This window comes from Manis pentadactyla, chromosome 4 (assembly GCF_030020395.1).
Source record: "Manis pentadactyla isolate mManPen7 chromosome 4, mManPen7.hap1, whole genome shotgun sequence".
NCBI classification, from domain to species: Eukaryota; Metazoa; Chordata; class Mammalia; order Pholidota; family Manidae; genus Manis; species Manis pentadactyla.
This window is the reverse complement of record NC_080022.1, coordinates 128,418,789-128,434,713: the sequence shown is the minus strand read 5'-3', so window position 1 is coordinate 128,434,713 and position 15,925 is coordinate 128,418,789. Positions and strand designations below refer to the sequence as shown.

General features: G+C 37.9%; 1 protein-coding gene and 1 long non-coding RNA gene across 2 annotated transcripts in view; one reads left to right on the top strand and one right to left on the bottom strand.

Moving 5' to 3' along the window:
- LOC118931226 (dynein axonemal heavy chain 9-like) overlaps nt 1-15,925 on the top strand; it is a 349,376-nt gene that overhangs the window by 323,923 nt on the left and 9,528 nt on the right. Inside the window, 1 exon segment of the mRNA XM_057500855.1 lies at nt 14,460-14,849. Coding sequence (XP_057356838.1) covers nt 14,460-14,849 — 390 coding nt within the window.
- On the bottom strand, nt 579-3,880 carry LOC130683436 (uncharacterized). The gene is made up of 3 exons (XR_008997157.1): nt 2,954-3,880; nt 829-969; nt 579-734 (listed from the first exon to the last, which is right to left on the bottom strand). It is a non-coding gene; the product is annotated as an uncharacterized LOC130683436 (long non-coding RNA).

Here is a 15,925-nt window from a genome sequence, read left to right as displayed (position 1 = left end):
CAGAGCACCAGCTGCTTCAGACAGACCAGAGCCGCCCTTTCCAAAGGGACATCCCTGGCTCTCCAGAAGTCGAGCTATGAATCTGAGCTTTTAACAAGCACACTAACTGAAAAGAATGAAGGCCTGAAGGAAAAAATAAGGTTATTACTCTATATGACATTCGAGAAAGGTTATGGAAGCATTTTTATAGGGATGAATAAAGTGGTTAAGGTCACAGCCATGTAGCCCTCATATCCACAGTAAGGGACTGCCCGGCCGTCAGTTCTCCCTGATCTCCCTGCAGTGCTGACAGAGCAAGCCAGTCACAGGACCCTGAAATGCAGCATTTTTCTTAAAAGCATTCAGTGTTTTCTCTGTAAGTTTTCTTTTCTATGAACTCTTGACCTGTGAGCAAGTTGAAAGAAGAGAGGCGATGCAAACTCCACAGTCCAAGCAGGTTTATTGCTCAGCCTGAGAGGGAGCCCTCTGTCCTGGCCAGCAGAACAAAGGAAGGAGGGTCTCTAACAGGTCGAGAGGCGTTTTATGTCCAGGGCTTTGGCAGGATCTTAGAGGGGAGGGGTCAGGGGAAAGGTGGGCGTGTGGCCTGCGGACGTGTCTTCTGGAGGATGCTTGTAGCCTGGGGAAGATGACACCTAGGTCTCTCTGAGATGGTGGGTGAGCTTATTCGAAAGGTGGTCCTCAGGTCCCGATTCTATCATAAGTAGGTGCAGATATGAACTGGGGTTACACAGGACCTAGGCAGGAGGCGTTAGAGAAACTCAGGCCTGAACAAATGTAAACGGGTCTCTCTATGGGTACAGCTTGAGCCTCTAAGCAGGGCCCCCTCACCCCGGGTCTGGTCACAGAAGCTTCCTGTCTGCCCATCCCAGACCCAACAAGTGTGCCAACATCTTGGGGAACTAGTTTTTTTGTGAACACTTCTCAGAAAATGCTGTTCTTGAGTCTGTAGATGCATTTCCTCCTCCTCTTCTCCTAAGAAAGGGACGCAAGTTATACTTAGCGAATTTGGGGCCAGGTTCTCTCTGTTTCTTCTCAGCCCCTCCTCTGAAAATGAGTCATTGCTAAATCAGGTGAACGTCATGGGAATATCTGAGTTCAGAAACCTAATTACAAGGTGAATCCTTTCCTCTTCTAAATTTTTCCTGCTTCATTCTCAAACTGGCAAAAACAAAGAGAGAGTACATTCTTTAAGGCTCTATTACTGGCGCTTTCAAGTACAAATGCAAAATCATTGTTAGAATATGTTGGAATCACATTATAAGCAGGTAAAAGAAATTTTTAAAAAGAAAAGTTAGATATTTTCTACTTTTCTGTTGTCAAAATGATTTCAGATTTCCAAAGAATGTTAAAAATTAAGTATTTCATATATATTTTTTATAGTAAGATTTTATTTTTTAGAGCAGTTGTAGTTTCACAGTAAAACTGAGAGGAAGGTACAGATATTTCCTGTGGACCCCTCTGTCCTACACCACAGCCTACCTCCCAAACCACAGTGACCCTTTTGTTACAGCTGATGAACCTACATAGACACATCATAATCACCCAAAGTCCCTAGTGTCTCTTTTACATTAGGGTTCCCTCTTGGTGTACATTCCATGGATTTGGACAAGTGTATCATGGCATGTATCTACCATTATAGTATGTTACAGAGTAGTTTGACTGCCCTAAAAAATCCTCTCTATTGTGTTTTAATCTCAAGCACATCATCCCCTTACAATGAAAATCAGAGAAACAGAGGCTTATGTGGCTCACTGTTTTCAGAAATGGCACATCTCTGCACGAGGCATGGTGCCAGGGTGAGTGGTGGACTCAGCTGGGGAGATAACTGGGTAACAAAGGATTCTCCAGACAAGCAAACGATGGTGGCTCTGTCTGGGTTCGTCTGTTTGTCTCACTCTGCCATGGTCTTCAGGGGAAGTGCCAAAGGACCAAGACATTGTTACCACACTTACTCCAGTACCGCTGACCCAGTTCTGTTAGGTCATGTTGAGGGGCATCTCCAGGATAGGGACCTTTACTCCTTCCCCATCGCTCATGGGACAATCTTCACATGTACAATATACATCCATAGATATACCCGGATTTAACAAAATCCCCATTTTGTGGAAAAGTGAACTTATTTTAGTGTATCATTTATAATGATATAAGTAAGTTGGCCATTGGAAACTTCTTAAAATGATTATGTTCAAAGGAAAAATAAACATGGCCTCTGTCTTTTTTAAAAGTCTATTGGGTTTTATTATTTTGTAATGAGTCTGATTTATGTACATATCTTCTTAATCACAGTTGGGCAGAAAGTGTGTACTACTGTATGCCTGTAAACATGTTTTATTAAAACTGCAACATACAGAATTTTCAACATAACCCTGGCAAAACACAGGTACTGATTGCAAGACTATCTTCACAGGGAAGGAAGAGCAGCCAGGGGCTGACCCTCAGGACAGGATGCAGCCTGTAGCCCCTCAAGAAGGGAGTAGGTGGGAGTGGCTGGCCTCCTAGGGATTGGATGCTGGCTGTTTATATTACCAAACAGAAAACTTAGCCTTTCTCTCTAGACCAGCACTGTCCAGTAGAACTTTCTGTGATAAGGGACTCTTCCAAATCTTCATTAAGGTCACATGACAAGGTCACATATTGAACACATGAAATGTAGCTAATATGACTGAGGAACTGATATTTACTTTTATAATTTGCACTTAAACAGCCACACAAGTTTGGTCATTCTTGTTTTAGACATGGTAGTCCTAAAGCATCTGCCCTTGGGTACTACAATGTAGAGCCAAGAATAATGGGTAAAAAGTTGCCTTGCAGCTATGTCTGCTACAGAGAATATCAAGTAGTTTTCCCATAAAGAACAGTCCCTCATCCTGCCCAAAGGTGAATTCAAGCCCCTCCCCATCAAAATGCTTGCAGCTCTTAAAAGCCATTTGTCCAGTCCACCGTAAATACTAACAGTTCTCTGACCTCTCTCCTGGTTGTATTAGTCAGCTCAGAATGCTATAACAAAAATACTGTATGCTGGTTGGCTTAAACAACAGAAATTTCTTTTCTCACAGTTCCAGAGGCTGAACATCCAACATGAAGCTGCCAGATGATTTGGCTTCCTGGCTTGCGGACTGCCACCTTCTCACTGTGTGCTTACATGGCAGGGAGAAAGGGAGAGAGAGGAGGGCAAAGAGAGAGAGGGAGATTTTCCTCTCTTTCTTACAGGACCACCAGTCCTACTGGACCAGGCCACCTTTGTGACTTCATTTAACCTTAATCATCTCTTTAAAGCCCTATCACCAATGCATTCACATGTATTGTGAATTTTAGGGGCTTCAGCATGTGAATTTTAGAGGGACACAATTCAGTCCATAGCAGGGCTCTTTTCCACCTGCCAAGACTGGAGGTGGAGCTGCCTCCCATAGACAAGTTGCTGTATTAGCCTGACTTACCATTAGACCTAGACTAAGACTGAAGGCTGGCCTGGACCCCTCCCCCAACAAAACTGAAATGCAAGCCTCCCACAGATCCACTGATTTTAAGTAAGTTAACTACTCGAGAAAATGAATCCCAGCACTATTTAAAGGAAGACAACAAAAGCCAAAACTCACTAATGTGAAATTCAGTGTCTGACATGAACAAATGATAGTCATGTAAGGAAGCAGAAATATATGATCCATATCCAGGAGAAAAGTTGATCAATTGAAATGGAGCCAGAAATGGCATGGATGATGAAATTAGCAGACAAGGATGTTAAGATAACTATTATAAGTTCGTTCTGTATGTTCAAGAAGATAGAAGAAAATAAGAGCATGATGAAGTGGTACTGGAAGATATAAAAATACCCAAATGTAACTTAAAGAGATAAAAACTACAACATCTGAATGAAAAATTAACTTTGGGAGATTTACAAATGATTAGGCACTGCAGAAAGAAAGATCATGAACCACGAAAACATAGCAATAGAAATTATACAAAGTGTGGGGAAAAAGAAAAAATACTGAAAAAAGTGACCAGCACATCAGTGACCTGTGATATAATCTCAAGTGGTCTACTATGTGTGTAATTAGTAATATGTGTAATTATCCCAGGAGGATAAGTTGGACAGAAAAAAAAATACATTTAAAGAAAGGAATCCTTCAACAAAACAAAAAAGCAACATACAGTATGGGAAAACATTCTTAAATGATAAATCCAATAAGGAGTTAACATCCCAAATATATAAAGAACTCATACAACTCAATACCAAAAAAACACAAATAACCCAATTAAAAAATGGGCAGAGGACCTAAATAGACATTTTTCCAAAGAAGACGTACAAATGGCCAACAGGCACATGAAATGTTCCACTTTTTGATTTCATCAAGAAAATGCAAATCAAAACCACAATGAGATATCACCTCACACAAGTCAGAATGGCTACTATCCAAAAAAAAAAAGAAAAAAGAAAAAGCAAGTGTTGGTAAGGACATGGAGAAAAGGGAACTCTCCTGCACTGTATGGAATATAAATTGGTGCAGCCTCTATGGAAAGCAGTATGGAGGTTCCTCAAAAACTAAATAGAAATACTATATGACCCAGTAATTCCACTTCTAGGAAATTACCCAAAGAAAACAAATCACCAAGATATACACACCCCTATGTTCATTGCTGCATTATTTACAATAGCCAAGATATGGAAGCAACTAAAGTGTCCAGCAATACAGGAATGGATAAACAAGAAGTGGTACATATATGCAATGGAATATTATTCAATCATAAAAAAAGAAATCCTGCCCTATGCAATAATATGGATGGACCTACAGGGTATTATGCTAAATGAAATAAGTCAGTTGGAGAAAGACAGAATTTCATTTATATGTGGAATCTAAAAACAAAACAAAACAAACAAAAAGCAATAGATTCACTGACACTGAGAAGTGGCCAGTGATTACCATGGAGGAGGGGCTGGGGTGGAAAGGTAAAGGGCATAAAATCTCAATCATAAATTAGTCACAAGGATGAAAGTACAGCATAGAGAGTATATTCAATAGTTCTATAATACCTTTCTAGGTTGACAATAACTGCAGTAGTTGGGGTAAGTATTTAATAATGTAGATAACTGTTGAATCACTATGTTGTATACTTGAAACCAATATAATATTGTATATAAATGATACTTCAATTAAAAAATCAAAAAATAAATGTTTCTCATGAAAAAAATACTTAAAGAAATAACAGCCACAATTTTGCAATTGGATGAAAACTATAAACCCATTGACACAAGAAGCTCCATGCAGAAAAGCCCCATGCAGAAAAAGCCAAATGAAAACTGTAAAGGTACCTCAATGAAATTGCTGAAATCTGTGCATAAAGCAGCCAGGGGTCGCAGGAGAAGTACATACAAAGAAACAAAGAAAAAGTGACAACACACTATTTGTAGGGAGCTATGCAAGCAAGAAGACAGTGGGAAAATATCATTAAAGTCCTACAAGTACCAAAAATAAAAACTATACACCTAGAATTCTTTGACCAGCAAAAAAATCTTTTCAGAAAACAAGGTAGAGTTTTCAGACAACTGAGAGAATTTGCATCCAGCAAGCCTAAAGTACAAGAAATGTTAATTTCTTCAGAAAGCAGGGAAATGATACCATATAGAAATTTTAATCTACACAAAGAAAGGGCAATGTCCATAAATGGTAAATGTCAGAAATAAACATTTTTCTCATTTAAAAAAATTGATTCTTTAAGACAAGAATATAATTACTGTGAATTTTATAGCATATGTAGAACCAAAATCTATACCAACAATAGCATGAAAAATGAGAGGGGTGAAATGAATGCACATTGTGTACAATTCTTATGCTGTATGTGATAATATTATGCTATATGGTATATTATTTGAAGGTAGACCATGATAAGTTAAAGACACATATCCTTAATCCTATAGTAAGGCTCAGCAAACTATTAACCTGCAAGCCAAATCCAGCCTACGCCCTGTTTTTATAAGACATAACCATGAATTTACACATTGTCTCTGGCTGCTTTTGTGCTATGATTGCAGAGTTGAGTAGTTGCAACAGGGATCACATGGTCTCCAAAGCCAATAATATTTATTGTTTGACACTTTACAGAAAAAATAGTTTGCCAATCCCTGCTCTAGAGCATCAACTAAAACAAGTAAGTAAATGCTGCTATATTGGTATTACATTAAATACAAATGGTCTATGTGCCCAAAGTACCAATTAGAATTGTCAGATTATATATTTTTTTAAAAAGCAGGACCTAGCAATATGCTTGTGTCAGAGGTCCTGTCCCCAGATCACTCCCACATTTGAAGAGCTACTAGAACTTGTGGATCTCAGAAGATGGCTGTTCGTGTGGCTCAGCAGGTGCAGTCAGGAGAAATCCATCTGCAGATGCCCTTATGCTATCTTCCCTTCATGAGTGTCACACAGAGTCTGATCCTAAATCCAGAGAAGATATTTTTAGGAATGAAGGGGAAATTAAGACATTTCACATGAAGAAAAATCATAAGAGAATTTGTCACCACCAGACCAACCCTAAAAAGAATGCTAAAGGAACTTCTTAAAAAAAACAGAAAGTAAATGATAAAAGAAAGGTTGTTGGAAAATCAGGAAGGAAGAAAGAACACAGTAAGTGAATATATGAGCAAATACAGGCTTTCCTTCTCCTCTTGTGCTTAACAGCTGAAGCAAAATTTGTAACTAATGTGGTTCTAAATGTATATAGAGGAAGTATTTAAGGCAATTATAAATGGGGGAGTGTAAAGGGATGTAAAGAGAGGTTATGTTTCTGTACATCACTTGATGCCATAGTAGAAAATGATGACATAGTAGACTATGGTGTTATATACATGAAACATGATACCTAGAGCCACCCTATAAAACCAATAAAAAGAGATACACTCAAAAATACTCTAGATAAATAAAGCAAATTTAAATATATCAAGTAATCCACAGCAAGGCAGAAAAAAGAACACAAGTGAAAAACAGAGAAAACAAAAAATAAAATGGCAAATGTAAGCCTGTAGATATCAATAATTGTATTAAGTCTACATGATCCAATATGCCAATTAAAATAGAGAGGTTGGCAAAATAGTTAAAAAAGAATGAGCTAAACAGAAATACCATTTGACCCAGGAATTCCACTTCTAGGAATTTACCCTAAGAATGCAGCACTCCAGTTTGAAAAAGACAGATGCACCCCTATGTTTATCGCTGCACTGTTTACAATAGCCAAGATATGGAAGCAACCTAAATGTCCATCAGTAGATGAATGGATAAAGAAGATGTGGTACATATACACAATGGAATATTACTCAGCTATAAGAAAAAAACAGATCCTACCATTTGCAACAACATGAATGGAGCTAGAGGGTATTATGCTCAGTGAAATAAGCCAGGTGGAGAAGGACAAGTACCAAATGATTTCACTCATATGTGGAGTATAAGAACAAAGGAAAACTGAAGGAACAAGACAGCAGCAAAATCACAGAACCCAAGAATGGACTAATAGTTACCAAAGGGAAAGGGACTGGGGAGGGTGGGTGGGAAGGGAGGGATAAGGGTGGGGAAAAAGAAAGAGGGCATTACAATTAGCATGTATAGTGTGTGGGGGCCTTGGGGAGGGCTGAGCAACACAGAGAAGACAAGTAGTGATTTTACAGCATCTTACTACACAGATGGACAGTGACTGTGAAGGGGTATGTGGGGGGGACTTGGTGAAGGAGGGAACCTAGTAAACATAATGTTCTTTCTGTAATTTTAGATTAATGATACCAAAATAAAAAAAAAGAATGAGCCAATTCTTATGCTGTCCCAAATAAACTCACTTCAAATATAATATAGGCAAGAAGAAAGTAAAAGAACTAAAAAAGATATGTCATGCAAATATTAATCAAAAGATAAAAAGCAGGAGTGACTTTATTCATATCAGATACAGTAGACTTAAGAGCAAAGAAAATTACCAGAGACAGTGAAGGATGTTATATTATGATAAAAGGGTCAGTTCACCAAGAAGATGTGGCAATCCTCAACACGTACACAATAAACAACAGAGCTACAAAAATATGTGAAGTAGGCACTCTACAGAACTGAAAAGAGATACAGAGAAATCCCCATTTATAGCTGAAGAATTCTGCACCCATCTCTCAACAACTGATAGAATAACTAGACAGAAAAATCAGCAAGAATATAGAAGTTAATTATACCATCATCCAACAGGACTTAATTTACCCCAAACCAGCAGAATACACATTCTTTTTAAGTGCCCTGAGACATGTACCAAGATGGATCATATGCTGGGCTATAAAACACACATCACCAAATTTAACAAACTTGAAATCATACAGAATTTATTCTGCAACCACAATGGAATCAGCATAGAAGTCAGTAACTGAAAGTAAACAGAAAAATCTCCAATAAGAAATACAAATACCTATATTTTTTTAGAAAAACAAAACACACTTCTATGTGATCCATGGGTCAAAAGGAAGTCTAAAGGAAAATAATAAAATACACTGAACTGAATGAAAATGAAAATAAAGCATATCAAAACTTGTGGGACATTGCTATAGCAGTGCTAATCGAGAAATTCATGGTATTAAATGCACGTGTTAGAAGAGCAGAAGTCTCACACTTATAATCTCAGCTCCTACCTAAAGAACCTAGAAAAGCAGAGCAAAATAAACCCAAAGCAGGGAGAGGAAAGAATAAACATAAGAGCAGAAATCAAAACAGAAAACAAATTGAATCAATGAAACAAAGAGCTAGCTCTTTGAAAATAGCAGTAAAATTAACAAATCCCTAGCAAGACCGACAAAGAATTGAAAAGGACTCAGATTACGAATATCAGAAATGAAGCAGGAGCTATCGGTTCACATGCTGCAGGCATCCAAAGGGTGTCTTGAAACAGTTCTACACACATAAATTCAGCAACTTAGATGACATGGACCAATCGTTTTAAAAACACAAACTACCACAATACCACAATGTGAAAAGGAGCATTTGAATAGGCCTATAACCATTAAGAAAATTGGATGTGTAGTTTAGCCATTCAAAAAAAAAAAAAATCCCCATGCCCAGAAACTTTTCTGGAGAATCTATGAAAAATTTAAAGAAAAATTAACACCAGTTCTACACAATCTCTTCCAGAAACAGAGTGGAAATAAACACCTCCCAATTCATGATGTGAAGCTAGGATTACCCTGATACCAAAACCAGCCAAAGACTAGTACAAAAATACAAGTAAAACTACAGACAATATCACTCACAAATTGCCAAAATTTTTTGTGCAAAAATTCTGACAAATTATTAGCAAAGGGAATTTTGCAATATATAAAAAGAATTATTCACCATGGCCAAATGACCAAATACAAAGCTAGTTCACTATTCAAAAATCCATCATTATAATCCACTATATTAACAGACTAAAAAAGAAAAATCACATGATCATATCAACTGATACAGAAAAAACATTTCAAAAATTCAACACCCATTCATGACAAAACTCTCAGAAAAACAGAAATTGAGGAAGACATTCTCAACTCAGTAACGAGCATCCTCAATTACACTATCATATATGCTATATAAATTATGCCACACATAATTACATATATTATATATATAATTATACTATATATATTATACTATAGCTAACATTATACTTAATGGCAAAAGGTTAAATGTTCTTCCCCTAAGATCAAGAATTAAGGCAAGGATGTCTGCTCTCACCAGTCTTATTCAACATAGTGCTAGAAGTTGTAGCTAGTACAATAGGGAAAAAAAGGAAATAAAATATATCCAAATGGGAAAGGAAGAAATAAAATTGTACCTATTTGCAGATAACATGGCTGTCTACATAGAAAATCAAAAGAAGTCTACAAAAGCACTCCTAGAACTAATAAGTAAATTAGGAAGGCATCAGGATACAAGAGAAACACAAAAATTAATCATATTTCTACATACAATCAATAAAAACATGGATGCCAAAATTAAAAATATAGTGCCATTTATAACTGCTCAAAAATGAATTAAAAGTGCAAATCTAACAAAACATGTACAGGACTTGTATCTGAAAATTAAAAAACACTGAAAAAAGAAATTATAGAATATATAAATAAGTGGAGGACCCTACTGTGTCAATGGATTATAAGACTCAACATAGTGTGTCAATTCTATGCAAATTGATACAGTTTAATGCAGTTCCCATCAAAATCCCAGCAAGAATCTTTTGTAGATATGACAGAGTTATTATTCTAAAATGTATGTGAAAAAGCAAAAGAACTGGAAGAGTGAAAATAATTTTGAAAAAAAGACTAAAGTGAGAGGAAGCAGTTTACTTAATTTTATAATTTATCATACAGTTACAGTAATCAAGACTGCATGGCAACGGTGGGTGGATAGACACACAAAACAAAGAAGTTGTAGATAAACCTTCCCAAATATCCTGATTTCTGAAAAAGATGCAAAAGCAAGTCATTGGAGGAAAGAGAGCCTTTTAAACAAACAGTGCTAGAATAATTTGAAACAATAGGCAAAAATATTAACCTCAAGCTAAATTTCACATCTTATAAAAAATTAACTCAAAATAGACAAAGAATTAAGTGTAAAACTTACAACTAGAAATCTTCTAGAAAAAAAAAAGCAGAAGAAAATATTCAAGCTCTAGGGATAGGAAAATAGGCAAACTTAGATTTGACATAAAAAACACAAGCCATAAAATGAAAAACTGATAAATTGGACTTCATCAAAATTTAAAATCTTTGCTCTACAAAAGACCCCTTTAAGAGAATGAAAAGAGAAGCTATAGACTGGGTAAAAGTATTTACAAACCATGTATCTGAAAAAAAGACTAATATATAACTAACTCTTATTAGTCAGTGGTTTGAAAAAAATTAGAAAATAGGCAAAAGATATGAAGACATTTCACTGAAGAGAATATACAGTTGGAAAATAAGTACATGAAAGATAGTCATCATAATTGGCCATCAGGAAATGAAAAATAAAATCACCAGATACCACTGCACACCAATCATAATAACTAAAAAAATAATGACAACTTCAAATGCTGGCAAGGATATGAATGAAATGGGTCACTCACACACTGCAGGTGAGAATGTAAAATGGTACTGTTAGTCTGGAAAACAGGCAGTTTCTTTAAAAACTAAACATGCAACTACATACAACCTATCAGTTACACTTCTGGGCCTTTATCCCAGTGAAATGAAAACTTATTTTCACATAAAAATCTGTACACAAATGCTTACAGCAGTTTTATTCATAATAGCCAAACCCCCTAGAAACAACCCAGATGGCCTTCAACCAGTGCGTGGTTAAACTGTGGTATATCTATATTCTATTATAAATGTCCTACTGTTGCTGTAATAAGTTACTACAAACCTGATGGCTTTAAATGATTTATCTAACAGTTTTGGAGGTCAGAAGTCTGAAGTGGGTCTCACGTGGCTAAAATCAAGATCTGGGCAGAGTTGTATTTATTCTGCAGGCTCTGGGGAAGTGTCCATTGGCTTGCCTTTCCCAGCTTCTAGAGGCTGCTATATTTCTTGACTCATGGCCCTTTTCTCCATCTTTAAGAGTAGCAGTGCAGCAATCTCTCTTTGACTCTGATCCTCCTGCCTGCCTCTCTCCTCTAAGGATCTTTGTGATTATATTAGGCCAACCTGATAACCTAGGATAATCATCCTATTTTAAACTCCCAACTTAATCACAGCTACAAAATCCCTTCGGTCTTGCAAGGTCACAAGTTCTAGGGATGAGGGTATAGCTATCTCTGGACGGGTTATTATTCTGCCTACCACACATATCATGGACCACTATTCAGCAATAAAGAGGAATGAACTATTCAGTACATGCAAAAACCTGGATGAATGTCCAGAGAAGTATGCAGAATGTAAATCTAATCCTAGAAGGTTAAACGTTTTATAAATTATTCCATGTATATAACATTCCTCAAATGACAAGCTTACAGTCAGTGGTTACTAGAGGTTAGGGAAAGAGTGGGGACAGAAGGGAAGTGGGTGTGGCTATAAAATGGGCAACATAAGGGATCTTTGTAGTGATGGAAATGTTCTGTATCTTGACTGTATCAATGTCGGTATACTGTCTGTGATATTGTACTACAGTTTTGTAAACTGTTACCATTGGGGGAAACTGGGTAAAGGGTACACAAGAGCTCTTATTTCTAAAAGTGCATGTGTGTCTATAGTTATCTCAAAATGAAGTTTAATTTAAATAGAAAGCAGAGGGAATGCTTTTCAACAAATTTTATGAGGCCAGAATTAACTTCATACCAATGCCAAAGACATTATGAGAAAGAGGTAAACATTCTTTGTAAATAAACAGATGCAGAATCCTTACCAAGATGTTGGTAAATCAAATCATGAAATATAAGATACACAGTCGCATAGGGCTCATCCCAGGAATGCAAAGTTGGTTTGAACATTCAAAAATCAATGAAGTTCACTATATTAATGTATTAAATAAGAAAACCATATGATCTGTGAAAATGCAAAAAAAAATCATGTGACAAATTTAACACTAATTCTTGATTTTAAAATATCAGAAAAATAAGAATAAAAGGGATTTTCCTCAATCTAATAAAGGACATCTAAGAAAAATTTAACATCATATTTAATGGTGAAAGACAATGTTTTCCCTCTAAGTTTAGAAACTAGGCAAGGATTTCCACCCTTAGCACTTTTATTCATCATTGTTAATAAGATCCTAGATAATGCAGTAAGTCAAGAAAAAGATACATAGATGGGGCCTCATAAAATAAAAGGTTTGTTGATCAATTTTTTTCCATTACAATAAATTGGATCTTTATATTTAATATTATTTTATTAAATAATCAGCTATTTTTAGGGAAACTTTACTATTACATAAGTGACAAATTGCATATAATAATGAATTATCACACAACTGCAGGCATGAGGAAGACCGTATTGTCTCAGAAACTTGATTTCGGCTCAAATACACAAGTATGATTTTACAGCCTCTTTTCAGAAGCCTCCTCTGGAGTGGAGGTTCCAAATAAACAGAACAGTTTTTCTATTTTATCCCAATAACAACATTCATTTCAGCAGACCCTTAAGGAAGTCTACCAGGAGAAGCTTCTGTTCACCTAATTTTGGTGTGGTTAACATGATAAACCTTGGCGGCAGATACAGGATACTTGTACCTCCTACTGAATCTTGAAATGGCTGTCCCTAGAAAGTTCATACAGAAGTCATTAGCCCATTTCCTATAAATTAGGGGTCAGAAGGTTAGTTTCCAGCTGTCATTTAGGACCTGAAGTATGTTCATCTTTTAAAGGGCATGTGCAACTCTCTTTAACAGTTCCAAGAGTTAAGAGAAAATGTTGGACCTAGAATTACATGGTGCAATCTCCCATCCCACAGGCAAGGAGACTCCTGGCCCCAGGAACACCTCTCACGTTTTGGCAGTCAGCACTTAATGGGTGGCCAAGCTGTCTTAGTCTATCTGGGCTGCTATAACAAAATAACAGAGAATGGGTGGCTTATTAACAGTAGAAATGTATTTTTCACAGCTCTGGAGGCTAGGAAGTACAGGATCAAGGCACTGGCAGTGGTTATAGTGTGGTGAGAGTGCTCTTCCTGGATCATAGATGGCCATCTTCTTACTGTGCCTTCACAAGGCAGACCAAGGGAGCTCTCCAGAGTCTCTAATCCCATTCACAAGAGTTCCACCTCATGATCTAAGCACCTCCCAGAATCCCCACCTCTTAATACCATCACACTTAGGGGGTTAGGATTCAACATATGAACTGGGAGGTGGGGAGAAGAATGCAAACACTTAGTTCATAAAAGGTCTTGTTGGGTACCTTAAGCCCTGTGCAGAAACCACTGCAATAGAAATGGGGTCATCAACAAATTGCCAGAGATGCTTGGCATAACCAGTTACAAAGTTTAAAGATGCTTCTTGGTGAACACCTTTTTTTTCATGTAGCAATTTTATCTAGCAATTCAAAGAGGGTCCCTTAAAGTTGACTATGTATCTAAGCTTGATTTTTCAAGGAAACCCTTGATTTGGGGGATACAGATCTCATAGGCATCGATTTCTTGTGCTTCTAAGCTGTAAGCAAAAGCCTGCAGGGCTGCTGCAAAGTCTGGAAGAGAGTTGTGGAACTTCAGCTCTAGGGTAGGGATGAGCCAGCATGGAACCCACAGATGGTCTGAGGTCCCCAGTGGACCTTAACTACTGTCAGTAAATAGATGGAGACTCTGATCACTAGGGCAGGGAGAGTTTTAAAGGACTAGCCTTTATGAAACAAACCTTTCAAATCAAGTATTAAACATGAAAGTCACTGTGTCACCACTCCTCGAGTCATCTCCTGTCTGCCTGCATGCCGTGAGCCAGAGGTCCCCAAGGCCAACTGTTTCTGGGGACTTGCTGCCCCCTCACTCTTTCCCTCTTGCTCTTTGTCTTCAGGGGGAGCTGACTATGACTGGTGACATGGAGAACTTACAGAACGCCCTGTACCTAGACACAGTGCCAGAGCCCTGGGCCAGGCGAGCCTACCCTTCCACAGCAGGCCTGACAGCCTGGTTTTTGGACCTCCTCAACTGAATCAAGGAATTGGAGGCTTGTATAGGAGACTTTGCAATGCCCTCCACTGTGTGGCTGACAGGCTTCTTTAACCCCCAGTCCTTCCTGACCACCATCATGCAGTCCATGGTCCGCAAGAATGAGTGGCCACTAGACCAGATGGCCCTGCAATGTGATGTGACAAAGAAGAATAGAGAGGAAGTCAGGAGCCCTCCTCGGGAAGGGGCTTACATCCATGGCCTCTTCATGGAAGGTGCTCACTGGGATACACAGGTAAATCCTGAGATGAGCCGAAGGGCATCCTGTGTGGGATGATACGCATTGTCTCTATTAAGTGTGATTACTCAGAGGGGTACTCCTGAACCTTTTAACCTAAATCAACTTTTCTTGAAGTTGTCAAGCCATTTTTATGCAGTGAGGGATGGTACAAAGAACACAAACTCTGCAAAGTGGAGTGGTTAAAAGCATGGGTTCTGGAACGAGGCTGGCTGGATCTGAACGCCAGCACCACCATTTATTAACTGTGACCTTGGGATGTAGTTCTGTCTCTCCAAATCTCAATTTTCAACTATCAAATGGGAATAGAACTGCTGTGAAAATTAAATGAGGTAATATATGCCTGTCACATAGGGAGTGCTCAAAAAGTGCTGGAGTCATCTATCCCTCTGCTGTCACCTGGGGTTGTCAGTTCACCTCCCTGGTCCATTTTCCTCATTCATGAGCTCTAGGAGAGCAGGAATATGTTCTACCTTTTATGTTGTCTGTTGTCTGCAAAGGGGTGTCAGTAGATACCATTTTAATGACATTCTGAAAGGATTCCTCACTGAGGCCTAATACAAAATTGAGTCACAATAGGATTAGAGATACTTTGTTATGGATAGGAAGCTGGCAAGCAAGCAATGATGGCCGGGATAAATGACATGAACAAGGATGGATAATGCTAGAACAAGTTTACATTTATTATATGCACGATCTGAAAGGACTACTTAGTCAAATAACCCACTTGGCAAGTGACATTCAACTATTCCTGGCCATCAATACAAAGCTAATGATGAAAAGCTGTTAGAAAATCTAGAAGATCCTAGGCCATGTAAATATATATATGGGGCTGTACTGGACTGCAAAATATCCTCCCAAAATTCATGTCCACTCAGGACCTCAGAATGTGACCTTGCTTGGAAATAGGGTCTTTGCATATATAATTAGTTAAGATGGGGGTTATACTATAGTAGAGTAGGCCTTAAATCCAATAAGGTCATATTGGAGACACAGAAGAGAATGCCCTGTAAAGAGAGAGGGAGAGACTCAAGTGATGCATCATACGCCAAGGAACACCAAGGGGTGCCAGC